The sequence below is a fragment of the Corvus cornix genome, chromosome 3 (genome assembly GCF_000738735.6).
Source record: "Corvus cornix cornix isolate S_Up_H32 chromosome 3, ASM73873v5, whole genome shotgun sequence".
NCBI lineage: Eukaryota > Metazoa > Chordata > Aves > Passeriformes > Corvidae > Corvus > Corvus cornix.
Genome location: NC_047056.1, coordinates 89,157,325 through 89,184,861, shown reverse-complemented (window position 1 = coordinate 89,184,861; position 27,537 = coordinate 89,157,325). Strand labels below are relative to the sequence as shown.

Below are 27,537 nucleotides of genomic sequence, written 5' to 3'. Positions count from 1 at the left end.
AAAAGCCTTTTCCAGTTTCACACTTAGTTTATCTGAAGGTTTTGTCTCTCACCTTGATGTTTCCAATGTGAAGTGTGTAAACTTAGAAGGCAGGCAGCTTATAAGATGCATCCTAATTATCAGCATTTTTTTCTGCTGGTGTAAGTGGGCTGATGGCTGGTAACGTACTTTGAGACACCAATCTCACGCAGGAAGTCTCTTCATCTGTTAAATGGCTACAGGTTTTGCTACAGGGTCTAAGTATTGCACCACCTGTGTAGGTCTCGCCCAAAAGAACCTGCTTTGTTGGAATGAAATCATCTACTATCAAGATGCAAATCTCCATCTTCAAAATTTGCTACACAAAGCAGGTTTGGCAGACAAAGAAGTTTCACACATCAACTCCTTAAGAAAATTGCTACAGACATATAGTAAGAGAAATGTTCTTATTAAGAAGGTTTCACCCCTGTCACATCATACATGTGGATAGATGTTTAACGGAATTTCATGTCACTAACACAGTTTTATCAACAAACTCTCACTGAACAGGGGTTGAACTGGGATTTGTTGACTAATTTTTCATCATGACATAAGAATATCAAAGTAGTGCTTAGATTATTTTCTCTATTTTTTTAATTCTGCAATCTTTTCCTGCTATTCAGTGAGGGACTCCTGCCAGGCTGGTCGTGGCACAATCACCACACAGTCAGGCTGCTACTGCAACTTTTTCTTTCACTGGCCACATTTTTATTCCACTGCTTATCATTCCAACACAATTAATCAACTTTTGACTCACTGGTCAACCCCAGCTGTATCTGACAGATGTCCTGTAGTCCTAGAACAGTCAGTCCTTCCCAGTTTCATGGAAATGCTCATCTACACCGTGAGGAAGATACTGTACGTGCCCTTACTGAAGAGCAAATGCCCACATAAGGTGAGCCAAAAAAACCCACCGAAGAACAAAGTGGTGACTGTCTGGTATACATAAAAGCTTCAGACTGAGAACACTCCCCCTACCTGAACAACCAAAATCCAAACATGAAACACAAAGGATGAGAAATCAGCCATTAGAAAGTAGTGCTGGTGCTCTTAGACCAGTGCACTGTGACTCTTCTCTACATTCCTGATTTTTTTCCTAAAACTAACATTACTATACTAGTAACTGCAAAAGTATTGCATCATTTTGGTAAAATACAAGTATACCACACTTTATTTTTCCAGCTACACAACCGATATTTATGGAAACATCCTGATTTTTCTGCATCATTAATGACTGATAATGTTACCATCTCCAGGGATTGATAATGCTACCATCTCCAGATTGAAGTCTGTATATTTTTAGGATTCCTTTTATTTCTACTATGTTCCCTGAACTCATTTGTATTATCCCTGCATTGCTAACAAATATTTCCTTCACAACTATGCAAATAAATATGGAATTTTTATTTTATAAACTTGATTGCCATTAATCTGTCTTTTGCGTCTTTCCTGATTTTTACATAGTCATTGTTCCTAAGTTTTTGCCATCCCTTCATCACTGAGGTTGAACCAAAACCATATCAAACGAAAGCTGGGGGTTTTTAATGTCAAAAGCTGTTTTCATAGTCAGCTGCCAATCTTTCCTTTTCAACTTGATATTTAAATTTATTTTTTCTTTCAAAAATCTCTCATGCCGATGAAGTTTTGTCATAGTATTCCTTGCCATTAGGAGACTTAAAACCTTTCGAAACATCAAGACTATATACAAATATATATTCTTTACTTACTAAACCCTCATGTTTGCACTGTACATGCCTGTATACATGAATGTATACAGGCAACTCTTATTGTCTTGGAGAAGGACACTCTGCGGATGAATGTATTTTTATCCTTCATGCAGATTATTTCTGAACAAATTTATATCATATGGCTTGGTACAGAGCAAATGAGACATCCATTTTCAAACATCTCCATCCATGGAGATCAAAACTCTCATCAGCCACACCAAAAGTTGTCAAACGCTAAAACAGAGCACTTTGTTGATTAATAATTGTCTCTTGGTTACAGGAGAAAGAATATTAGAAATAGCTGGACTGTTAATTATAATTTTCTCTTTTCTGAGGCGAAGAGTTTATTGAGTGAATAAAAAATCTGGTCTGCTCACCATATCTATAAATTTTATTACAAATTTTGAATAGTGAAGTGATAGTATTTCAATTAAATTATTCAAAGCAATAAAATCTAAAGGTTATTGCAGAGAATTGCTGAAAGGTCTCATTATACTCTATTACTAGAAATAAAACTGGCAGAAAAACTGAGGGATGATAAATGCAAAGTAATGCAATGAAAATAATTAAACCGAAGTAATGATAAACATCAAAATACTGAAAATAAATAGGTCTTAATTAGCTATTACCATTCAACAAAGATGCCCTGGATTTTTTACAAATGCCGTTCAAAAACATCAAATCAGTGGTAGCAGGAAGAATGGTAAATAGCACTAGAAAAAGCCCTGACACTAAACTACAAAACAACAGAAGATCCATTCCATTACTGGACTGCTTCTTGACTACCAAGATGAGCTACTGTATGCCATCCTGGCCATCCCATCCCAACAGAAAAATGAAAGAGGCAAGCTAAGGAAGAGAGAGAAACATAGTCAGAAGTATGTCATGGAAAACCAGAGCTACCTCTGCTTCTGTACAATAAAAGTTAGGGGCTAGAAAAGAAACAAATCCAGAGCAATGTAAGAGTGAGGATGGGTGTGAAACTATCCTCTGCTTTTAATCATGCATGAAGATGAGGACACTTACTAACTCATATGAAACTGCTCTAAAACAAACAAGAGGAAGTGGAATTTGGGGTTTTATTTTTGTTTTTACACTCAGTGTATAATTGAACTGTCAAACACTGCAATCTTAAGTTTTTCTGAGGCCAAAAGCTTAACTAAGGTTCAAAAAAAGCCTTTGACAACTCAGGGAAGAGAAGTAAAAGTTACCACAGGGTATAAGGCAAGATGGTCTTGGATGCAGCCTTGAAAAGATTGAATCTTTGCTGGAAGCTGAAAGAACACAACTGAGGTAAGATTACTCTGCATTTTTGCTTTTTCTTTCATGCTTTCCTAAGTGATCATAACTCAGCATCCTCAGAATTGACTACACTAACTTTTGCTACATTAAAAAAAATATATATATAAGGTTTACTAATAACACCAAAACCTGCTTTCTCCCTTTAAAAAGGAAAACTATTTTAAAAATAAATAAAGAAAATAAAAACAAACCCCAACACACTGTAGGATCTGCAGTATGGTTTTCAATGTGAATCACAGCATGAAAATATCTTTTTTTTATTTAAGTGTATCTTCACAAATGGATTCAACCTTAAAAATCCAATTGTCATTTTGCTGGTATATGTGAAAGAGAGAAAAGTAACCTGCAAGTTAAAGTAACCTGATTAAGCCAATAACCAATTCGTTGAAAGAGCCAAAATAAGTACCACTTATCTCCTTGCTTTCAGTCTTATTTTTTTAACCAGACGTTATCCTTTTCTTCCCTCATATTGATGTCTGGGAGGAAAAAAAAAAGTTACTAATATATGTGATAGGAACATGTAACAACATCTTGCACATTTTTTTCATCATGATTACAAAGTAATTCTTTGAATGGAAACCAATTATTTTAAATACACTTTCTGTGCCTACTTTTATACAGAACCACATGGAATTTTATTTTCAAACCCTAAAGCTGCAGCCTCTTCACTGGGTCAACCAACTAACCTTTATTGTTGAGTTGACTGACCAAATTTGTACTCACAAGCAGAGCTCTTAAATGAAATGCCACATGTGCAGGAGGTCTGGTGGTCTCACTAAGGTGAACAGTCTAATGTGCAATACCACAGCAAACTTCTTGCTACATATTACAGACCAGCAATGAAAAAACCAGAAGCAATACTGTGGGATTCAAATTTTTCTGCATGAATTTTATCACCTGCACCAAAATAATAATCCATTTTATAGCTTTACAGCAGAAAGAACCAGTACTCGATACTGTATATCAATAACTAAATAAAAAAATTCAGTCAGTTGAAAAATAATGGAATTTAATTTTCACTTGAAAAATTTGAACATTTTTAGTGTACATCTCCACCCCCAAGTGTTCAATTTGAGGGAAAGATTTAGAATTATTTTCATCAAGCTTAAAATAAGGGATTTAAACAACACAAGTGCTGCTCAAAATCAGCCAGTATCGTTATTAGGAAAAACTTCAGCATCTATGAAAAGTCAAGAACCACAGCGCACAAGTTGTGATGACTTTCTTGAGTACACTGATGTTTGAATGTATTCATAATAATTTGATTTGTTAAGCAATGTTTAGGAAAAAAAGCTGTGAAGAGGTAAAGTGCTATGACATTTTAGGCCTTGACAGAATCACTGAATTTTATTTCCTTGATTATCAAAACTTGTGTGTGAAATTGCCAGAGATGTTGCACACTGGGAGAAACAGAACCCAGAACAACTAAAACAGCTGCTAAAATTTTTCCTTAGCAGAGTTTTAAAATAATTACTGTACTAATTATTTATTACTGCAAGTATTTTTGCAGAATGTGCAAGTGTAAATTATTCACTTTGACAGGCATAAAAGATGTATTTTAGAGATGCAGCTGTGCTGCTGCTCAGTGTCATATTTAGGGAAATATTTTGCCTGTTGAAGTTCTTTGAAAGACGAAAAAAAGACTGGCATCCCCTCACCCACACTATAGCTTATTTAGAAACAAACATAAGATTACAAAACCATGGAGTATGAAATGGTATGTAAATAGAGATTTCACATTATACTCTACCACAAAAGAAATTCAGATGGCTAATAAAAAATGTGCAAAACAAATCTCATATAGCTAAAACTGACAGAATTGTTACTGTGTGATGTATGTACACAGATTATCTGTAACTCTGCTCTCTACCATATATGAGTTCCTATACATACTGTAAATGTATGTTTGAAGTAAAAGAATTTCTTTTGCAATATTAGACGGAGAAAGACCTTCAAGCGACTAAACCCTACTTTAAGATGTTTTAATTGTTCCCACTGAAACAAACTGGTCTCAAAAGTTGTTTTCAATTTCCCATAGACCTCAATTTTTTCATAAATAGTTCTGGTATAAATAACTTCCAGTGTGAAATTAGTAAATTTTTATTTCACTGAAAGGCTCTTCTTCCTTAGTAATATTTCATCTTTAATTAGCTGGATGAGTGAGAACACATAATATTCTTAAATGATTGGTAAGAAAATTATTTTAATCAATAGTATGGAGCAAGGTGAGATAAAGGATTGAAGTTAAACAGTCAGTAAGGTATTTAGGCACCTACAAGGAAGTCTGGAAGACACTGCAGCCTGAATTAAAAACAGCATTAAACCCTGCATTCACCTGCTGCCTCACCACAGTGATTTCTAATAACAGAATCTGATCTGATCTGATAAACACCCTCAGAAAACTGTACAGGCAGATGATCACCAGGGATCATCCATCAACTGGACTGCATTACATGACCATGTGTTTACTCCCAGCCCTTGAGCGGTGCCAATATGCCTCATTTTAAAGCAGATACAAGTGGCCAGAATAATGTATGCAAATATGTTGGACAGCAGCTTTTAAAGTAATAATTGGTTCCATTTCTGATCATCTGACCACACAGTTGTAAACGATCTTTTTAAAGTGGTCATGTCACCGCAGCTACAATCTGCCCTCTACATAATAGCTCCCTATTACAGAGCACTCATACGTAAAATAAATGATCAGTATCTGCTTCCCTCATTCTCCCAAGGGATGCAAACCATGTCAAATAAAAATGCTTTGCTTAAAGGGATAAAAATGTGAATCAGAAAATGATTCTGCATGTGTTAGAAAGCACAGAACTCCTTAAGACAGTACAGCTTCTTATTACATGGAAATTAAGAGCTTGTTCAGAAAATATATTTGTATGTTTGGATGTACATCAAAATTATCTAATTCTATCTAACACAACTGATGTAGAGTTTCATTGATCATTAACAGTGAAAAAATTTAACTGCATTTAATAGCTAAGAACCTTTAAAAACCAGCAGATTTTAAAGCTTGAAAAGCTTCTAGGCTCTCCTCCCCTCCCCCTATTCCCCAGTCTCCCCTTCTAGTTTGTTGACCCTGCATCCCATTTTGAGGCACTGAGATCTAATATCAGCCTTAGGTTCCTCACCTAGACCTAGGTCCCTGGCAGTTTAGGATCAGAAGTACCTGGCTGTCAGATACATATGGGTTTTATCAAATCTGTGTTGGCCACAAAGGCAAATCTGCAAAACACATCCTCCTCCTAGGCATCCCTACGGTTTGTACTTTCCACATAGCTAATACTGGATAATTTCCATTTTGTTAGCATCAGTTCCAAATGTGATTGTTAATGCAAAACCTTGACTTGGGGAGCACATTCTGGTTTTTGTTTTTACTGTGTTGACAGAAAAACATTGGAGCAGGCAGTTGTGTTTCAAAACTCTAAGATTAATCCTATTTACTTAATCATGGGTCTTTTGATCTGTCATATTTCAATTATATTCCAATTTTCATACTGAGTAAACATCAAATAAAAACGGAGCAGTTTCTAGCTAGTAATTGGATATGACACCCCACAAAGCCTTAATTTTGCATAAAACCCACCAAAGAACTAGTGAAGACAGTTAAAAAATCAACCAGTTAACAACGTCCCGCTGACAGCACCCACACAGACCTCAAGCCATTTGCAAAATGGAAGCCACAGACACAAACGAAGCAGCTTGGCTTTGGGAGTGTGTCAGCTACCAAGGGCTGCAGACACTGGGGTTCAGTCATGCACCGAAAAGCCTGCTGGAGGGAGCCCAGCGCACCACCTGAGACCAAGCTGCAGCTTTGAAATGTGTTAACTTTTGGGACAGACAATGCCAAAAGGGGTTTCTAACCCTGGCTTGGAGGTAAAATTTTCACTAGCAAAATATGGATACTTATTATTGGGTTGAAGGTTGAAGGTAAAAATGAAGTAATCACATTTAAATCAAAAGTAGTTGTTCATGAAAACTTTGCTTCATTTAGTAAATGTTCAATTTTTTTTTCTCAGTCCTGTTCTACATTTATCTACTTTTCTATTATGATTTCTGAGCATTTATCTTAAAATTCAGTCCCATTAAAACTTCTGGATAAGGTATAAAAACATTATTCCGTTTCACTGACATGATGAGTATAATTTCTGAGGGCAATATTTCATGAAATCTTCACAAAATTCATAAGCAATGTGAAAACTCATTTGAATAGTTTATTACACACTTGATTTGGTATAAATAAAACTGTTATATTCTACTGTTTTATCCCTGTCATGCAATCCCAATATTCATTGCTGCAATAAATTAGGTCTTATAAACAACAGAACATCATAAAACAAATTCAAGAGATGCTGCAAATAGGGAACAAAAAGGAGATCATCTAGTGCAATTTTCTTGAGGGCAAAACCCTTGAAACATGTTGCAACGAGTCAGTTAATAACTGCTTTGTAAATCTGAAATGAAGCAGAGGACTAACAACTAACTACTAACAAACAAGTCATAAAGTACAATTGTTACTTGTTCGGAGTGATTATGATTCCCTAGAGGGAAGAGGGGCACAAAAAAACTGATGAATGTCCAAGGATCACCTCTGCCAAGCTCAGGAGTGAGCTTCATCATAATGAAGAGGAAGTCAGGCAAAAATGACAGGAAGCTTATATGGATGAACAAGGAGCTCCTGGACAAACTCAAAAAGGAAGCCAACAGAGGGTAGATTCAAGTACAGGTAGCCTGGGAGGAATACAGAAATTGCCCAAGCAGCCAGGGATCAGGTTAGGAAAGCTAAAGCCCTGACAGAATTAAAATTTGCCAGGGATGTCAAGGGCAACAGGAAAAGTACATCAGTGATAAAGGGAAGACTAGGGAAAATGGGGGTCCTCTCCAGAGCAGAACGGGAGACCTGGCTACCCAGGACATGGAGAAGGCTGAAGTAATCAACGACTTCTTCCTTCATGGACAGGTGCTCCAGCCACACCACCCAGGTCGCAGGAGGCACAGGTGGGCACTGGGGGAATGAAGAATTGCCCACTACAGGAGAGGATCAGATTCGAGAACATCTAAGGAACCTGAAGGTGCACAAGTCCATGGGACCTGATGACATACATCTGCTCATTCTGAGGGAACTGGCTGAGGAACTGGCTAAGCCACTACCCATTGTATTTGAGAAGTCATGTCAGTCCGCTGAAGCTCCCACTGACTGGAAAAGGTGAAAAGTAACCCCCACTTTCAAAAAGAGAAATAAGGAAGACACAGGAAACCACAGCTCTTTCAGCCTCACCTCAGGTCAGAAAGATCATGGAACAAAGCCTCCTGGAAGCTTTGCAAATACACATGTAAAAGGAGGAGGTGAATGGTGACAGCTAACTCGGCTTCACTAAGGGCAAATCATGCCTGACAAATTCAGTGGCCTTCTATGATGGGGTCTATTACTGCCACTGTCAACCAAGTTCAAAATCTCCTAATAGAGAACCTGGCTTTATATTTCCTCCAGTGTAGCTATTATACTTGTGCTGGAAAATGCATATCATTCTTACAAATAAATAATGTGTCACACAAAATATATGCTTGCACAGATGCTGAATATTTACAAAAAATTTTAATCCTACTCCCAAAACACACTGGTCCCTCTCCCTTATTCACCCAGGCTGAACAGAATACATGATGGATGTTAAAAATCCAGGTGCCATCATCATTGCACCATGCTAGAATGCAGGAGCTCTCTTCCAGAATGAAAAGGACATAAGAAGATAACTTTAAACAGGAAACTCTTACAGAAACAAGCTGAAGTTTAGGAAAGTCATGAACAACTGCAAATATGGTTATCCAAAGGATAAAGACTGGCAAATTTTATAATTGGCCCTGTTATCACTTTAAGTTGCAACACTCCAGACTTTTCAGGAACCTGTTACTTAATGATAAATTTTGTTCCAGTGTAATGGCTTGGCAGATCTTCACCATTAGCTTGCAGCCAAAATGTCATTTTCCATGATATGCTGCCAGCATTACAATATTGACCTAATTTTTCCCAATTATTATATGTTCATCATAAAGTCAGAAATCATGAAAAAGAAAATGCGTTCTTGTCTCACAGTTATTTCAAAGAATTTTAAATGATATTTTATCACCAGTGTTCCTAAACTGGAAATGTCATAAGGAGATGAGAAGGAAGAATCAGAAAGACAGATTTAAGATTTAACTGGTTTAAAATGTGGCTCATTTCTGGGCACTCACTTAATGCCAATTAACTTTTTTATTTAAAAGAAATACCCAGATGTTTATTTTTAACAATCTTAAGTTACTTAGTTTGTGTTCTTACAAAAAAAAAAGTTTATTTGCTCTTAAAAATTTGAACATTTAAATAGTCTACTTCACTATTTTGCTTGTAACATATTCTCCTTTTCCCCCAACCAAGAATCCCACACCAAAAAAGCATTGAAATTCTGCCGTGAAATTATTCATATGCCTCACCTGAGTATCTCTTATCTTGGCTTCATATTACTCATAACAAAAAGGCACTTGTTGAATCCGTCCATTATTATCAAGAGACCTGAACAGTTACCACACTAACTTTTAAAATCAAAAATAGAAACAAGCTCTCATCATATTCTTTTTAAGTTCTGAACATTCTTAGAGCATTAAGAACTCTCAGGACAGACCTCAGAAAACAACTCAGGTAATTCTAGTACTACTTTACTTAATATTTAGTATGCATATGCTTCAATTCTAAGACAAATTTAGGTATGAAAATAGCACGGAATAAATGTATAAATGTGGAAAAAACAAATTTCAGAGAATTTGAAGAAAATCAATAGACATGAAAGTAAGTATTTCAGAAAGTGATATATTTAGTAAAAATCAAATTGAAAAAGTTCACAGCTTTAGAGTATGTTTCTGCACTCTCCTAGCTGATGGAAGATTACTAAACTGTGGTCTGAGTCATAAGCTGAACAGAAATTTCTTAGGAATGTTTTGCTCATGCTGTTTCCTCCACAAGAAATTCATTAACTTCATTAGCAGGATATTTAGATAAATTGTTATATGTATTAAAATGTCTTCACAGATTTAAATATTCAAAAATCTTGAAAGTGTACTCTCATATAAATGACTAATGTCTGCAATCAAAAGACAAAAGTAATCTACCAGTTCTGCCAGAAACCAAGAAAGGAAAGCAAAAAACATTGACAAATGGAAATAATAAAATACCTAGAAAATACATCAGGGCATCACCTGTGACACTTAATGGCCTGTTTGGCATCTCCCTGGGACAAAAGAATGAAAGATGAAAGTTCAACAGAACAGGTTGAAGGGGTTTTTCATTAGTCTAAAGAAGGAACAAACTCAATGCAACAAAACCATAACCTGTCACAGAAGAATGTTACAAGTGACTTACAGGAACCAGGAATTTTTTTATTTCTTCCAAGGCATGACTCATACGAGAATACGCCTCCCCAGGTGGAGCAAACACTTCAATTAATACGTGGAGCTCATCACTCAAGTGCGCGTATTTGGCTTCTCCACTTTTCCTTAGTTCTTCCTCCTATGAAGAAAGGGTGGATTTGTTTTTTAGAACTGAAAATCTACTAATTTTGCAGTGATTTAGCACCCACAGATAACATGACAGAAGGACAAACTATAAGCAGACTTTTAAATCCTTTGAGAAATAAAAGTCTAGTTCAAGCCACCTAAAGATTTAAAAATCAATTTTGAGTGTTTGATTAATAAACCCAGCATAATTATCATCTAAAACAGATTTTAATCAGCACAGTGAAAAAATGCTAAATGCTCCAGAAGGAAGTACTGACATAATAAATCCATAATGGAAAAGCTGCATTCATCTGTCTGAATCTTAGCTCTTAAAAAAAACCCATAAAATAAAGATACATTTAAGCATTTTGGAACACTGTTGTTTAGTAAAGTCTTTAGGTTCTTCGATGAGTATCTGCAACCTGTACATTTTAGTGTCACCAAAGAAAAATATGCCCTAGGACTTTTATCTGAGACACAGAATCACAGGATGGTTTGGGTGTGAAGGGACCTAGACTATCCAGTTCCACTGCCCCTGCCATGAACAGAGACATCTTCCACTAGCTCAGGTTGCTCGGGGCCCCATCCAGCCTGGCCTTAAACACTCCCAGGGATGGGGCATCCACAACTTCTGTGGTAAAACCGCTCCAGTGTCTCACTACGTCCATAGCAAAGAACCTTTTCCTAATGTTTAACCTAAAACCTACTCTCATTCAGTTTAAAGCCACTACTCCTTGTCCCCTCACTACGTGCCTTTTGACAAAGTCCCTCTTTGGCTTTCTTGCCCTCTTTTTGTACTTGGAAGGTGCCATAAATTTACCCTGAGCCTTCTCTTTTCCAGGCTGAGCAACCCAAATTCTCTTCATAGCAGAAGGGCTCTAGCATTGATCATCTCCATGGCCCTCCTCTGAACTTGCTCTGACAGATCCATGCACTTGTCATGCTGAGGGACCCTGAGCTGCTCTCCAAACTCAGTGATGTCTGAGTTTCAGTCCCAGTCCCAATACAGGGTACCTATGCAATGCAGTGTACACCAGCTCAGATGGTGAATCACCTCACCTAGATACAGCTCAACCACCTTTGGGTCCAAATTTCCTAGCTATACAATAAGCCTAATAATCCTACTTCACGTTAGAGTAATGTTCTGAAATGTCAATCTGCTTCCTTACACAAAGCTTTGAGATAACAAATGTAAATTGCAAAATACATTCATAGTAGTTACTGCCCCATAAAAATCAAAGGCATGAAATAGTGATCATGTTAATGGCACTGGCTATGACAATGTAATGAAAAATCTATGCCATTACTACACAAGATAGCCATAAGTAATGCTAAAGAAATGATGAGTTGAACTCTCAGTCTTCAAAAATATTTTGATAAATGTAATTTAGAAGAATATATGTATACAGAAAACATTATCACAGAAAAAGAAGCAAACTAATTGTCTTGAAAATGGTAAAGAGGTTATAGCTTTTTAGTATATACTAAACAGTTTATGAACATTTAGCTAAGATATAAAAATTGTAAAAACAGATTACAATTCTTACTGATTTAGTTTATTTAATTTTGCATTAACTTCACTTATTTTAGCCTTGACCAATTTACACCAATGTTTGCTACCAAAAACATTTGCACAATGCTATGCTCCTAACAGTAAGTATACAGTTCTTTTTATCTATGTTAGAAGATCCAGCCCCAGAGAATACACAAAGGCTACATCCTTTATCTCCAGAACCCAAGATCTGGCTCCATGCTAAGTCAACATTTCACAGATTATAATAAAATCATAACTCAATAAATGTGAACTATTATTTAATTTGAAAATTGACATAATTGTTTTCAACCAAAACTAAAAAATTAACAGAAGACATAATTGTCACAGTATTTTTATTTTTAAATTCTCTTTGGCATTTTAGCTTATCACTGAAATCTCATTGAAATCATAAGAACCATAGCATAATATAAAAGCCCATCGTGAGATGTTACAGTACCTTTCCGTTTTCTGGAAAAAAATCACACATCTGATTACTGCTTCTGGAAAAATGTGGTATGGAGTATTTCAGTAGAATTAAGTCTTAATAACTATAAAGTTACATCCTAGTGATTGCTGGAAGTTTCTTTCCTGTTGCTTTTTTAAGATTCGGAGGGAAAAAAAAAAACGCCAGAAAGCCCCAAAAGTTATCTCTCAGGAAAAGACTACCAATACACTCAGAAATTGGACCTTTGTGTTCAGATGTAGAAAAAAACAAAAGAGTAATATTTGGCTCATTATTTTGAGGAGGATTTTGTACAGCTAAGACATCAGTAACATGATTTTATAATGCATACCTGTCATACAGAAAGTTAGGAATATGCTTCTTCGGTGGTAACAATGGTAATTATGTTTCTCTTTTATTTCCTGAACAAACTCAGGATTTCTTAAAACACATCATTTGATAACCTGCCTCTTTGACGCAGCACATGCTCTCTGTCACTACTTGGCACTTATTTCTACAGCTGTTAGAAACTGCAGGATGAGGCTGCGAGATCCTACACATTTCTTTCTGAGAATACGTAAGGAGGTTTCTTCTTGTGGAACACATGGGGTTAAAGACTGAATTTTCACACAGTATCTCTTCCCATAATAGGGTAAAATGTCACAATAATGCTCCTTTTATTGCATATGTGTGTGTGGATACAGAGAAACTTAATTAAGGAAAACTACGGATGAGTAAGAACTCACAGATCATGTGAGCACTGTACCAAGCTCTGCTTCCCAAAGCCAGTGAATATGAGTGAGTATTTGGGGACTGAATGTAGTCTTTCATTTAATCGTGTGTCAGGTATCAGGCATCTACCAAGCAAACAACAGACGTGACTCACACTGTTGGGGAGACACTCGTTGGTACAGCAGGTGATACCTACTGGCAGCTAATACAGCTTCCCAAGTGCAGTACAGATGAACACACTCTCCCAGGAGCACATGAAGATGGACAACACCTGTGCAAATCTTCATTAGCAAGCAACACATCCCAACTGCACAGCAAAATGGTCAGTGCTGTGGACCCAATATCCATACTACTTCTATTTAGGATGACAGTACTGCCCCTTGTGTAGCACAGCAGTGGGTTTTGCCTCCTGCTAGTCATAGTCTGGTTGCAATAACTGAGTTCCCTTTAGAAGCCAGAGAGCCTTTCTGGAGCCCAACTTTGATACAGTTTTTTAGGAGAGGAGTCCAGTTAAAACCCTGTGAGTTCTGCTCACTTTAAATAATGGGAATTGGGAATGATCAGGAGGCTCTCTTCTTAACTGTGCTTCTGAGTCAAACAAAAACACTAACGAATAAACACCTCATGTAGCACTGGTAAGGACTGAAATGGATTATGAGACTTTCCAGCACCTGGTACATTAAGGCAGAATAGGTGAGATCATCATAAATCTGTTTGATATGGTGTTTTTTACAAGGCTATCTGGGTGTGAATGGCCTTGCAGGGCCCTAGTGGCCTCTAATGCACCAGTGCGATCACCTGTGGACTTTGGCTGTTTCTCATATAACTCTGCCTTAATCACCTCTGAGGTTCAGCTATTCCCCATGGTGCGGGCTGTAACTTCCGGTAGATTCTCACGGCTTTTTACGTTCTACGATTCCTTACATCATGTCCAGCAGTTTTTAAGACCCTGTTGAGCTTGCACAGCCTTGGCCAGTGGCCACCCAGCAGCCAAGTTGTTCTCTCACACCCAAGCACGGAAATAACTGCTTAAGCTTACTCATGTATACATGAAATGAATCACAGTGGAAGGTGATGTGCATCGAAAGCCTGATGGATTCTCTGAATCAAAATGAAGTTAAGTCTCAGGCACTGGATCCTAGGGTAGAAAAACAACAAACCTGGGACCTGATCAGTTCTGCTTTATAAAAGGAACGGAATAGATTCCCAGGGCTTCTGGATCAGTGATGGCAATCTCTTATTATGGCCTCTCAGGTTCATAGTATGGTTCTTATTTAGTTCATGGTGACAATGTTTTACTTCAGTGTGGGTTGAACGCAGCAGAGGAAACACACATCACTCTCCAGAGGCAACTGCCCCTCATCCTGATCCTCTTCCACTCTGCTCTGCATGTCAATTCCCTTCATCTCTCAAGAGGGACAGAAGCCAGTTCCCCTCATCCTAAGTGCTTCAGGCTTCCTTCATTCCTTCATTTGCTGCCTTAGAGTGTCTGTTACACAGCGCTGAAGTCCGTCCACACTCATTGTGATGCATGGCTCTATAACCCACTCCCTCATAAGGATAACAGGTGTTTTGAAACACCTACTGTGTTTATAAATTCCAGTTGACCAAAGCAGGGAAAATGACTTATAAAACTCTATAGCAGAAATATTAGGAGTACTGACCGCTGTAAAAGTGAAGTATGGGAGTGATAGGAACGTAAAGGCCAAGAAAAAGGATTAATTATCTCTGGATGTGAAAGGAGTCTTAACATTTTAAAAGGGTGTGTGTTAACAGAGAACTGCTTTCTGTCTGTAAGCCTGGCCAAAGCGCTTCAATAAAAATACCAGAATAAAGTTGAAAGAAATGGAGTTTGGACAGAAAACCAAGTTATCAGTCCAGATTGGTGAATAAAAAGTGTCCTCCTAACACTGAAATAACAGGGTATCAAAGAATAATAGAAAATAAACTTGCAGTAGGAACTGTGTAGATTTCAGAGATAAATTTCATCAATACAATACAAAGAACTTCCCATAATGAAACAAACACAGCTACGAAAAGAAACAATGGGTGCTTGAGGAACAATATGCGAATTGCAATGGATTTCATATCTTGTAAGAATTTACAAAGAAAAGCATAGTGCAGAGACTAGACAAAGATGATAATAACAGGGCTGCTGCTACACAGGCATTATTCATAAGATCAATGGGCAATGCTACAGAAGAAAAATAATGAGCATGCAGTTTGACAAATGCAAACCTATTAATTTTTAATCTGGACATAAATGAAAAATATCAAAATGTTGTCTACCACACCGATTGTAGTAAAAGTAACAGTGAATTAATTTCTTGGTGATACTGGGTTTGGAGTTAAAAACTTTCAGGTCCAAGGTCCCATCAGTGGAGAAACAACAGACAAAAAAAAAAAAGAGTAACAATTCGATAACGGATAAGGCACTGGAAAGGGATTCAGCAGAGTACAGAATGAAGCTAGAAGACCTTAGCTGTTCCTTGACTCTTGTTTTTAAACCAGTTATTCTCACTCCAGGAAGAAGAATAAAGAAGGTGGAGGTGGTGAATGCGTGAGGAGAGCTCACAAAGTAGTGCAAAGAGAGTGGGTGTACAACATCTGCAGTCAGCCACAGAGACCCCATTATGAAACGTAGGCATTAGAAAGAACATTGTCTACATCAGAGGAAATTACTGGAGATACAGGTGAAAACAATTGTTTTTCTATACTTGATTCATTATTAAAATTTTCATTGTTCCTTTGGTAAAACGGAGCAGAGAATTGTGTACACTCAGTACTGTCTTGGGCAAACAGGTCCTTCAGTGCTTTATTTCCTGATGATTTTCATAATGAAATACAATAAAAACTTAATGGCTAAGAGGTACTAAACCATACCTAGATCATCTTTTTGTTTAGAGCAGTGAAAAGGAAAAAAAAGACTAATCAGCAGAAGAATGTGATGATGAGACAACCACTACTGAAAGACCACTAACACCTGACATAAAGGTTAAATGAAAAAAACATAGAAATTCTTTGGGGGGGGGGGGGGAAGTTTAGGAAAGCTCAACACACTAAAGTGTTATTTGCCAAAACTGAGGCAACAGACGGTGACCACTGTGACCAACAACTAGTGATCTATGCTTAAATTCCCTGCCAGAAAACTAAGAGCAGCAATAGAGTTCACAGACCTATGAATGTTTCTACACTTGTACAAACCTAAGCAGAAGCTAAAAACAGCATAGATAAGAACCACCTGGGCATTAGAGAATTGCTCCTAGAATTAACCAAGCCAAAGATGTTCATTGAATACAATCAATGAATTTCAAGTTTGCAAAGCTTATGTAGGAAATCAAAGACCCTCAAGAAATGCATGATTACCATACCTAAAAATGCTTCCTAGGATTATGTTCATCTTAAAACTTACGATCACAGCTCGGGATCACTTCAATTCAGATGCCTTCAGATTCAGGAAGAAGACTTTGCCTTAATTAATGAGGGTAGAAAATGTCATGCTTTTATTTATGAGAGGCTAATTAGCAATTTGTTGCAACCAAGTTACAGTGTAGGTTGCCTGAGCTCCAAACAAGATGTTACACTTTTACTATGGGCAAAAACATAAAAGAAGTCTTTTTCTTTTTTTTTTCCCCTTAATCAAAGATTTATTAGAAGTCTAGTTCCATACTAATGATTGCAGCTCAAATTCCATGCAGGCAAAAATGACACATAAACTTTCTAGTTTCTGACTCTTTGCCTGGTGTTACGCTCACCTTCCACTGCCCCGGGGATCCTAAGGTTAATGGCTTCAGTTGGGAGAGGACAACACTGATGAGAGCTGCAGTACCCTGAGTTCTTTGGTGCAAGACATTGCATTGGGTTTGCATGGCCAGGTTTTGGTAGTGGGGAGGGTACAGGGCTGGATTCTGTGAGAAGCTGCCAGAAAGTTCCTCAGTGTCTCGCAGAGCCAATCCCAGATGGCTCCAAGATGGATGTGGCGCTGGCCAAGGTTGGGTCAGTCAGAAATGGTGCTAACACCTCTGTGGTAACATATTTAAGGAGAAGAAGGAAAAAGTTATTGCTCAGATGTAATTGCAGCCAGAGAAGAGCAGAGTGAGAACATGAGAGGAACAGCTCTGCAGACACCAAGGTCAGTGCAGAAGGATGGGCAGGAGGTGCTCCAGGTGTCAGAGCTGAGATTCCCCTGCAGCCCATGGTGCAGCCCATGGTGAGGCAGCTGTGCCCCTGCAGCCCATGGAGGACCAGGGGATGCAGAGATCCACCTGCAGCCCATGGAGGAGACCCATGCTGGAGCAGGTGGATGCCTGAGAGGATGCTGTAACCCAATGGGAGGCCCATGCTGGAGCAGGCTGCCAGCAGGGACCTGTGGAGAGAGGAGCCCATGCTGGAGCAGGTTTCATGGCAGGACTTGTTTCTCTGTGGGGTACCCATGGTGGAGCAGCCTGTCCTTGAAACACTGCATCCCCCAGAACAGTAACCCACATCACAGCATTATGCAGTTGCCTGTGGGATTGACTGATGTTGGAAAAATTCATGGAGGACTGTCTCCTGTGGGAGGGACCCCACACTGGATCAGGGGAAGGACTCTTCTCCCTGAGCAGTGGCAGAAACAACCTGTGGTGAACTGAGGGGACTGTAACCCCCATTTCCTGTCTCCCTGCGCCCCAGTGGGAGAGTAGGTAGAGCTGGGAAGGAGGGAGAAGTGGGGAGAAAGGTAGTTTTAAGGTCTTACTTTGCTTCTCATTATCCTGCTCTGGTTTTGTTAGTAACAATTAATATCTCTAATTCTAGCCTGTTTTGCCCTCACAGTATCTGATGAGATCTCTCTCTGCCCTTACCTCAACCCATGAATCCTTTGTTGTATTTTCTCTCCCCCATGCAATTGTGGAGGGGAGTGATAGAGAGGCTTTGGTTGGTGCCTGGCATCCAGACGAAGTCAACACACTACAGACACATAATACCGATGGCAATAATTTCTTCCTCCTCTCCCCAGGAAGCACAAGGGGTTATTTTTAGGATGGTAAACATGCTATATACATTGTTATTTCTCCATCATTTAGCAATTCAATTTCCCATCCAAATTCATTAAATAAGGTAAGTTTTACAACTGCTGTGTATGTTTCCTTTGCTCTCTTTGTTACTCATGATTTTACCCAGACCCAATGTTGTGTCCCTTTAATGACTTGCAACTGACCTTGGTGACCAGTCCCCACTTACAATCCTGGAGCCTTCCTTATCATCCCATGCCTTTGCTTTCAATGCCTCCACTTCCATCACAACCCTGTACTCCCCTGTGCTACAGTTTTATTCTAGGGCCATAGCGGCACACTCCACACAGAATGATGACTCATTATCGCTACCGTTAATTACAGATATAGTACAAACCTAGGTAAAAGGTAAAGCAGCACAGGCAAGAATTACTCAGCCATTAGACAAGGGCTCCTAGAAGTCAGCAAGCTCAAAGGGAGCTGGGGGCAGACCCTGAGCAGTCCAGAGGATGGCTGGCAGGTCCCAGCCCTGTGCTACAGTTTTAGCACAAAGCCTGCAACCTGCAACAGGTGATGACAACACCATATTTACTGGAACACAGGGCTACCAGTGGCAGCGGAAAGACAACATGAGGAACTAAATTCCTTTGATGGCCAGTTCTGAAAAGCACTCTTGGGATACAGAGATTTTTTTTTTCAGCTACATCTGTCTAATTTTAAACCTAAATATATAGCTGGATGAGGCCTTCTGCTTTCAATGCACTTCTTAGTTCCACCAATGCTAGATTATACATGTGCCGATTGCAGGGTATAAACAATCGCTTGGGCTCTGCCACAGTGTAAACTGTGATGGCTACAGCTACAGCTGAAGATGAGTCTCTGCACAAAAGGATCAAAACTAATGAGCACAGACTGTATTCCCAAACCTCAACATCCCTTTAGGAAGGGCTCCTCACTATGATATAGGGCTTTGCTCAACTACACCCAGGCTACTGACAGCCAATGCCAAATCACCACATTCAAACAGATAAATACAGTTATTTAGTGATTTGAAAAAATGAAGAGTAGAGAGATATAATAAAGGCTGATGACTTTGTAAGAGCTTTAAGAGCTTACTGTGTCAAAAATAAAGCAACAAGCCTTGGGCAGAAGAGAAACATCATTTGAGGAAAGCAGATATGACTTCATTTACACTGGTTGGAGGAAAATGTACTTTCTTTTCCTCTGCTGTCCTTTTTACTTTCCAGAAATCATTTTACTGGTTCTCTTACAGCAATCTAGCTCTATCTCATTATGTTTGGAGCCAACAGTTTTATAAATTTTAATCCCTTTTTTTTTTTGAGAGAGAACATGAACAGTCACCTTAAAGTGATACAAATGTTATAGACACTAGAAAACTCTACTAATGTTTTCGGTAATGCAACAAGCTAGCTGATGACAAATTAACAGTCATCTTGCAAAGAAGGTTAACTGTATTTATGCTATGAATTCCGTAAACTGACAATAATTTATTTATCAACAATTCCTATTATTCAGGAAATATTAATCTTTGTATCTGTTATGTATATAGTGTTCTCAAAAACTGTGTTTAATAAAAACCAGTAATGGTTATTTAAAATGTAAAAACAGGAAAATTTAAATTAAATATCAGTATCACCTTTTTGTTCCTTCTCTGTCATTAAGTTTCATTATGATTATATTAGTCCTACAAGAACACTTTTTTTTTTTTCTCCAAAGAATAAATATCACTTGTATCACAAGATTTGCAAGGGATATTCTGTTTTTAAGAATAGGGACTTGTATGAAAAGAAATGTTTTGCAGTTCTCCAGGCTCTGAATGAACTGTTTTGCTACACACTGTTGAACTGAAATATAAATAAATTCCAGTTGTAGAGTAGTCAAGTACTTAAAAGACCTTGGTTTTGGTCACTTGAAGGAAATAGTAGAAAGAATATTTCTACCATGGAGAAAATTCTGGAGGGAAAAATCCATGTGTAAGCTATTTTATGCAAAAGAAGAACAAAACCTTGTATTTTGAAACAATCCATCAGAAGAGGTCTAATGTGTGCACTTAGCTTTGACTATAAAAAAGCCTGAAACTTGTCTTCAGTAATTAATTTATTTATATTTAAACCCAATTTCATGATGAAGGCTCCAAGTAAACACTTGAAAGTAAACACCTGCTTGACCACTCACTTGATGAAGGATACTTCCCCAATACAGGCCTAGAGAACAGATCCACTGGTGCATGTAGGTATTACTTCAAAGCCTAATTGCTACTGTAGGTGCCAACATAAAGAGACCTTCAAGCCTTTCCCAATCTAGCTGTGTAACCTACTCACTTAGCTTATAGCTGCAAAAGAACTCAAACACCCAGGATTTAGGCATGATTTGGATCCTAAACACCGAATCGTGGCCACCTAATTTCCTGTTCAGTTGCTTCCTATCCCTGAAATCTACAGATGCCAGAATTGTCCACAGTAATACTCCTCAGACTGAAGTGTCTGGGCAGCAGCATCACATGAGGGTGAAGGAGATCTGATAATTCTTTCACGCTTAAGCTTCCCTGGGATTCACTAAGTAAGACAGGTGTTCCCAATACACTCCTATTGAATACACAAGGGCGCTGCTGCCCTTTTCCTTAATGAGGTAGCAGTTGGAGAGCTCATCAAGTTACACATTATGGAAGTCAGGAAATAGGTGTTCATTTTAGAGAAGTTGCTAGATGAATCCCACAAGAACCATTTGGGAACGTGTTCTGTTAAACTATTCATAAGTGATCCAGAAAATGAGTTGAAGAGTAATAAAAATTCTCCAGTGATAAAAACCACCTCTTTCTGTGTGCACAGACTCCAGATAAAGTTATTTCAGGAGAAAGATCTTGAAAGCATTACATTCAGATCTACAGAAGGAATTTGCTCAGTGTTTGTTCAATATCAATTGTTCAATCAATGTCAATAAGAATTTGTTCAATATCAGTTAATAGGGTATTCTCTATTAGGCAAGTTTTAAGAAAGGAAGATAAATGAAACTGCAAAACCTCTACTAGACCATTTTGGTGTCCCAATCTAAAAAAATTTAGAAACAAAACAGATCAAGATGAAAAGAATGATTACGAATACGGAAATATTTTCATACGAGATGCTAAATACCAAAGTCTTGGCAACCTTGATGTCCCTGTAGTTAAGGATGTCCTTAAACAACTAATTCTTGGAAAGCCTCTCAATTTTCACTAGTTTTTATGTTCTTACCCAAACTTTTCAATCTGCAACTTTCAGGAGTTGTAGACTGAGTGCATTCTTATGTTTTCCTGTCTCATTTGGAACTGTGAACTCATGAATGTGGGGCACGATGTGTTGCATACATAGAGAAAAAAACCCAACATGTGGATCCTTTATGTTTTTGTTCTGTGACAGTTGCAATTGCTTGCTGATGTGTCTTTTATCACCTATCACATAGATATGTATGCTTAAGGTGGTTATGTGACAAATATGGAACCCACTTCTGATGTTAAAGATCCTATTACTAATTAGCATTCAAATGAGCTCCAAGTAATATTACAGGTGCTTCATCTAGATAGCAAGGCAACACTTCAGCCACTCTGATTGCTCATTATAATCAGAGCTGAGAGAGTGCAGAGGAGAGCGATTTACAGCCACTTTCAGCTGAAAATTCAGGAATCCTGCCTGCTGCAAGGTGTGTGGAGAACTGTCGGCTGCCTTCACCTCCTCACCTCCTGCGGTGGCTACCTCCTCCACTCCTTCCACACATCAGGACTTTCTGAAGAATAATGTTGTTATGCCTCTGACAAACCCTTTCAAATCCAACTGGGAAGCCCCTGCAAGCGGAAGGTTTAAAAGCTCAAACTGATGATCCCATTTAACTCCTCACTGCTTTTACTAGCAAGTCTCCACCATTGTGCAGGAATCCATGTTTTTGCACCTTGAAACGCAATGGAACCTGTGATACAGGAAATGTACTTCCTTAACAGTGGATACAAGGGAAGTGACTTCTCCCTGATTGCCATATTGGCCCAGGCAGGGTAATGGAGACGGTTTGGATTCCAGCAGTTTAAAGACCTGTCTGATAAACTGTATTATAAAGTTTATTTTTCTGGCTGATTGTCAATAATTATTTCCTTAAGGCTGTCCCTTGATTAACCACAACATTGCAAACAAAAGCAGTAAATGTATTTGAGTATCCTACCACAAATTTAGAAGAGACCACTATTTTCTTGCATCCCCTTGATTCTCATGCAGTGATGTGGAAACCACATCAGTGGAGGGAAGCCACAATGGCAGAGACAAACTGAACTCTGGGGAGTGGAAGAGGGAAAGGAAGTTCATAAATAATTGGAAAACACTGTACTCTAATGGCATTTACACAGATGAAAATGTTTCAGTATGAGCTGACTGAGCTGACTTTAAAAACACATTATCTTCTAAAAAAGTACTTCAAATAAGATAAATTAAATAACTGCAAAATCAACCAATGTGCCACTCTTCTTCACAAACATATCCTTTTTCTGAGGCAGAATTTTAATGTCTTGCAAATGATGCACTCCCTCTCCCATGTGAGTCACACATGATTTTGCAGGTTTCACTTTTTCTTTTCTTGTAGAGTTAGGTTTTGCAAAATGATAAAAAATACAAACACACTTTTCAATGGCAAAATTACTTGTTCCTCTACCATCTAGAAAATCTAATTATTCACATTATATTCATTTAGACAAATAAATATTAATGAGATTGCAAGTTCTTGGATGATTTCTCACAAAAATGCCAGAAATAGTTGACAGATGATGAATATGTTATAACAATATTACATATATCATAAAATCATAGAATGAATCATAGAATGGTTTGGGTTGGAAGAGACCTTAAAGATCATCTCATTCCAACAACCCTGCCATGGGTAAGGATACCTTCCATTATACCAGGTTGCTCAGAGCTCCATCCAAACTGGCTTTGAACACTTTCAGGGACGGGGCGTCCACAGTTTCTTGGGGCAACCTGTTCCAGTGCCACACAACCCTTGCAGTAAAGAATTTTTTCCTAATATTTAATCTAAACCTACTACCAGTTTGAATCCATTCTCCCTTACCCTGTCACTACATGCTCTTGTAAAAAGACCCTCTCCATCTTTCTTGTAGGCTCCCTTCAGGTACTGTAAGGCCACAATTACATCAACCCTAAGCTTCTTTTCCAGGCTGAACAACCCCAATTCTCTCAGCTCTTCTTCACAGGAGAGGCGCTTCATCCCTCTAAACAACTCAGTCGCCTTCCTCTGGACTTGTCCTTCCTGTGCTGGGGAACTACCATGATTTTATGTCTGACCGATTTACTGACTGCAAATAAAATAGTTTGCAAAGAGATTCTCGGTCATCTCAGCTATGATGGGGATTTGCTCTGCAAAGATGAAGAACACATTTTCTAATCTTCTCATAAGGGAAATCTGTAAGGATATTAGTCCATTATAAGCCGTAAATGAATCTGAGTAAAAGACATGATTTTTTAATAACTAGTGATTATAGCTATTCTAACTGAAATTTACTAAAGGGCTCATTTTCATGGAATGTGCAGAGTACTCAGACCATGTACAATTCAGGTAACAGCAGCTCCTTGGCAGTGCAGTCTGGACCTGACCTGAACTTTGTATCATGAGAGAGTACTTTAAGAAGCTATCACTTGTAGAGAAAAAGTAAAGGAAGTCAAAATGACTTCTGTCAAGTTTGTTTATTTTGAGATAACTTGGCTGAAGTGATGATGGTAGCATTTGGCTGGGGTAACCATTGTGACCCAATGGAAACTTCAGTGTTCCTCACTGCAAATTTTCAGAATACCTTGTTTACCTAAGAACAAAGACACATCCTCACTGGAAGGCAGACTGACTCCTTTGCAAAGTACACACAAATCCCAGAATCACAAAGAAAGTAGCCTGAAGGATGGCACGGGCTTTCTTCCAGGAAGTCCAACGTTCGGAATTTCACACTACTCTTTCTAGTACCCCAAAGAAAACACCAGGTATGCAATCACTTCAGAGGAGCTCACCCTGGGCTGAAGATGTCATTGGTACTAAACTGGCCATGCCAAGATGTCAGTGACTAAGTGCAGCCAGGGCATTCCCTCTAAAAGTTCACAGCACACTGCTCCGGGTCCTCTACCCAGAACTCCCCATCTCCCATGAGCACTTGCACAGCATCCAAACCAGAATGGACTATCACCAAAACCCCAAACATACATACAATTGAAAGAGTAAAATAATTTTGAAACTCGGTTTAAAACAGATAATTGTACTCCAGAAAAGGTTAAGTACCTGCAGTCTTCAGAGTCAGCTAATTTTACTGCACTAAAAATTAATATTCATTTTGCACTTAAGTTTTATCATCCAGATCATCCTTGGCAATTTAAAGCACTCCTCCAACCCCCTTTATGCGCTCAGATTTATGCAAGAAGAAATAACCTTGTGCACAGGCTTTGAGTGTTGCAAAATTTTCATTACATAGTAGCCATATCTCATATAATCACAAAATATGCAGATTAAATTAATCTATTATAAAAAATTTTGCCTAGTGTCACCATCAGTTTACCACAAAAATTTCCTTCTATTAAAAGCTTTTTCCCAGGAAACACTGTAACCTGCCTCTGGCTGAAAATGAAGCATTTTATTTGTTTTCCAGTTTTTTACTGCTTTAGCACCTGTGGTCTCCCTTGTTGCTCATTTTCAATACCAGTACAAATGAACGTAAAATAAAACTGAACAGTAACCCTGTTTATTGCAGACTTTCTCCATAGATTTGAGACAAAAGATGAGGATATTTTTATCATTGTATGAACATCCTCAAATGCTATGACTGATATTAAATGCTGAAAAAAATACATTTCTTGTTTTTTCTTCCCTCCTAAATTGGAAAAATAAAAAATATTTCCTAAATAAGGAATACATGCACTACAGAAACTCAGCAAAGCTTCAGCTCCTAGCAGACTTAGCTCATTCTGCTACGTTTTCTATCTAAATGTTAAGGGTTTTGAGTCAAAGTGTGCAAAGACCAGATTACTCAAGTTCTTTAAAGATGTCATGATCTCCCTCCCCAGGCTGTGATCAACCCCAGGTCTTTGCCGATGTGCTGGATCTGAGACAAAGGTCCCAGTTTGAAAAGAGAGTTATAGGACAGATAAACAGTTATTTGAGTCCCTTGAGTGGGATTCATTTACCTTGACTTAGGCATCCAGAAGTTAGATATTTAAGCCTAAACAAATCACATGGAGCTCTCAGTGGAAACAAACAGGGTGACTCATCTGCAGCTGAGGCTGGTGTTCAAGATGACTTGGGAGTTTAGTTGAATAAAGCAGTCTATGGATCTAAGTATCTTTCTGGATCTGTCCAAATCATATTAATAAAGAAGAAATCAAAATACAATTGGTAACTATGAAAATGTGAAAAAAAAAGCATGTAGCATCAGTTGGATTCTTTTATAAAAGTTATTAGGATGAAGGAAAAAAAATGGAAAGTACTAGAGCCATGTTAGACAAGTTTAAAGACTGCTGGCAGTGCTTTGGAAACTGACTGACGGATTACAGACATCATTTTAACTGCTCAGGAAAAGATAATATATCCAGAATGAATCTGAAACATTGTATATACCAATTTTCTCTTCCAAATACATATTTAAGCATTACCCATTTTCACTGGGCATGCTGAGTGAAAATTTCAGTATTTTACAACTGACCTAGATGTTGCACTGCTGGTGACATGGAGAGCAAAGAAAGAGGTGGAAACCTAAGCAATCAGGCAAATGCTGGCTGAGATGTTACTATTACCAGCGTCATACCTATTTTTTCTGAAGCACAGTGTAATTCTTATTTCAATCAGAAAAAGTGATTGCAAAAGCAACACTGGCCAACAGATTCTGGTATGATTTAAGAGAGATGATATATCTAATTATGAGAAACTCCATTTGTCCTGTTTTCATTTTATGTAAGTTACTGAGGGGTTTGACAGTGATGGAGTTCCCCAGCAGAAAAGCCACATGGTGCTCAGGCTCCAGGGACCTGTGGGAATGCTGCTGCACCATAGCAGCTGATTAATTAACCCTTTCTCAGCTGTCATTTACCAATTATATCCTTTCACAATCAGTAAATCTGTCATGAAAGGACAGGTTCTGCTCCTCTGCAGTCTGAACAATGGCACTGTGGCCATCATGTTATATTACTGCACTCCCCTAAGATGCATGGAGGAGTCTAGAAAAAGCACTTGAGATGCCTCTCTGGTAAGCAGAGCATGATAAATTTCCATTAACTGTGCTCCTTGACCCCTGGCCATGATGGGGATTATTACCCCTTGGCTCACTTGCCTCCAGTCTTCCACTGTCCCTCTTTTGCTCCTTGCGCCCTGTCCCAGGAGCTGCAATGCCTCCTCCGGCACCAGACTGCACATGTGTTTCCTTGGCACATCACTCCTTCATAGTCACAGAGAGACCTCCACCTGCCATGGACTTATCCATAAAATGGCTAACAAGGAAGGAAAGATGCTTGCCTGCCTTTTTTTTTTTTTCCCCCTCTCCCTAGTATCTCTCTGAATCCCATTCTGTCAGAGGTTTTACTATGCTAGAAATGTTCAGTGGCAAAGAAATCCTCTTGTCAGCCATTCCTTGCTGATGCTGTTTTGGCAGACTGCATTCACCAGTGCCTGCCTCTGCTGGGGTCACCTGGCCCTGCTACCAGCACCCAGTGAGAGAGGCATGAAGGCAACTGAGCATCTGTCCCTGGGGCACAGGGTCCCCAAGAGTCCACTGCCCACAAACCCTCTAATCCACTCACATGTGGGTTTTCAGTCTTTCTGCCACTGTCTCCTCAGACACAAGGGAGGGTGACAAATGAGACGAACCACTCACTATGTTTGCCATACAGACAGGAGATCTGATTCTTCTGGGTCTGTGGAAATGCAGGTCAGCAACTGTAGCATCCTGCTGTGCAGGAAGAGAAATTAAATGCCCCTTTCAGGAGAATATTATGGAAAATGAATGTAATCTGCATATAATGCAGCAACGATCCTGGACTATCTAAAACCAACTTCAGACTGCTGGCAGGATTGAAGTCCAGAACCTGTTGGTTTTGTGCTTAATTATGTGCTCTTCTTTCATTCCAATACTGAGAATATATTTGACCAAGTATTGCTAGCATCTTCTATCACACAGAATGGTACAGTCTCTGGACAATGAGTAGAAAGGACAGGTTAACAAACTGAGGTCCGCCAAAT

General features: G+C 38.5%; 1 protein-coding gene across 16 annotated transcripts in view; it reads right to left on the bottom strand.

The window, feature by feature from the left end:
- KHDRBS2 (KH RNA binding domain containing, signal transduction associated 2) overlaps positions 1–27,537 on the bottom strand; it is a 346,343-nt gene that overhangs the window by 178,807 nt on the left and 139,999 nt on the right. For all 16 annotated transcript variants that reach the window (XR_005604150.1, XR_005604159.1, XR_005604148.1 and 13 more), the window contains one exon: positions 10,447–10,593. Coding sequence is in view for 1 of the 16 variants with exons in the window: in XM_039568849.1 (XP_039424783.1) it covers positions 10,447–10,593 (147 nt within the window). In the remaining 15 variants the exon portion in view is untranslated. The remainder of the gene's footprint in view (positions 1–10,446; positions 10,594–27,537) is intronic.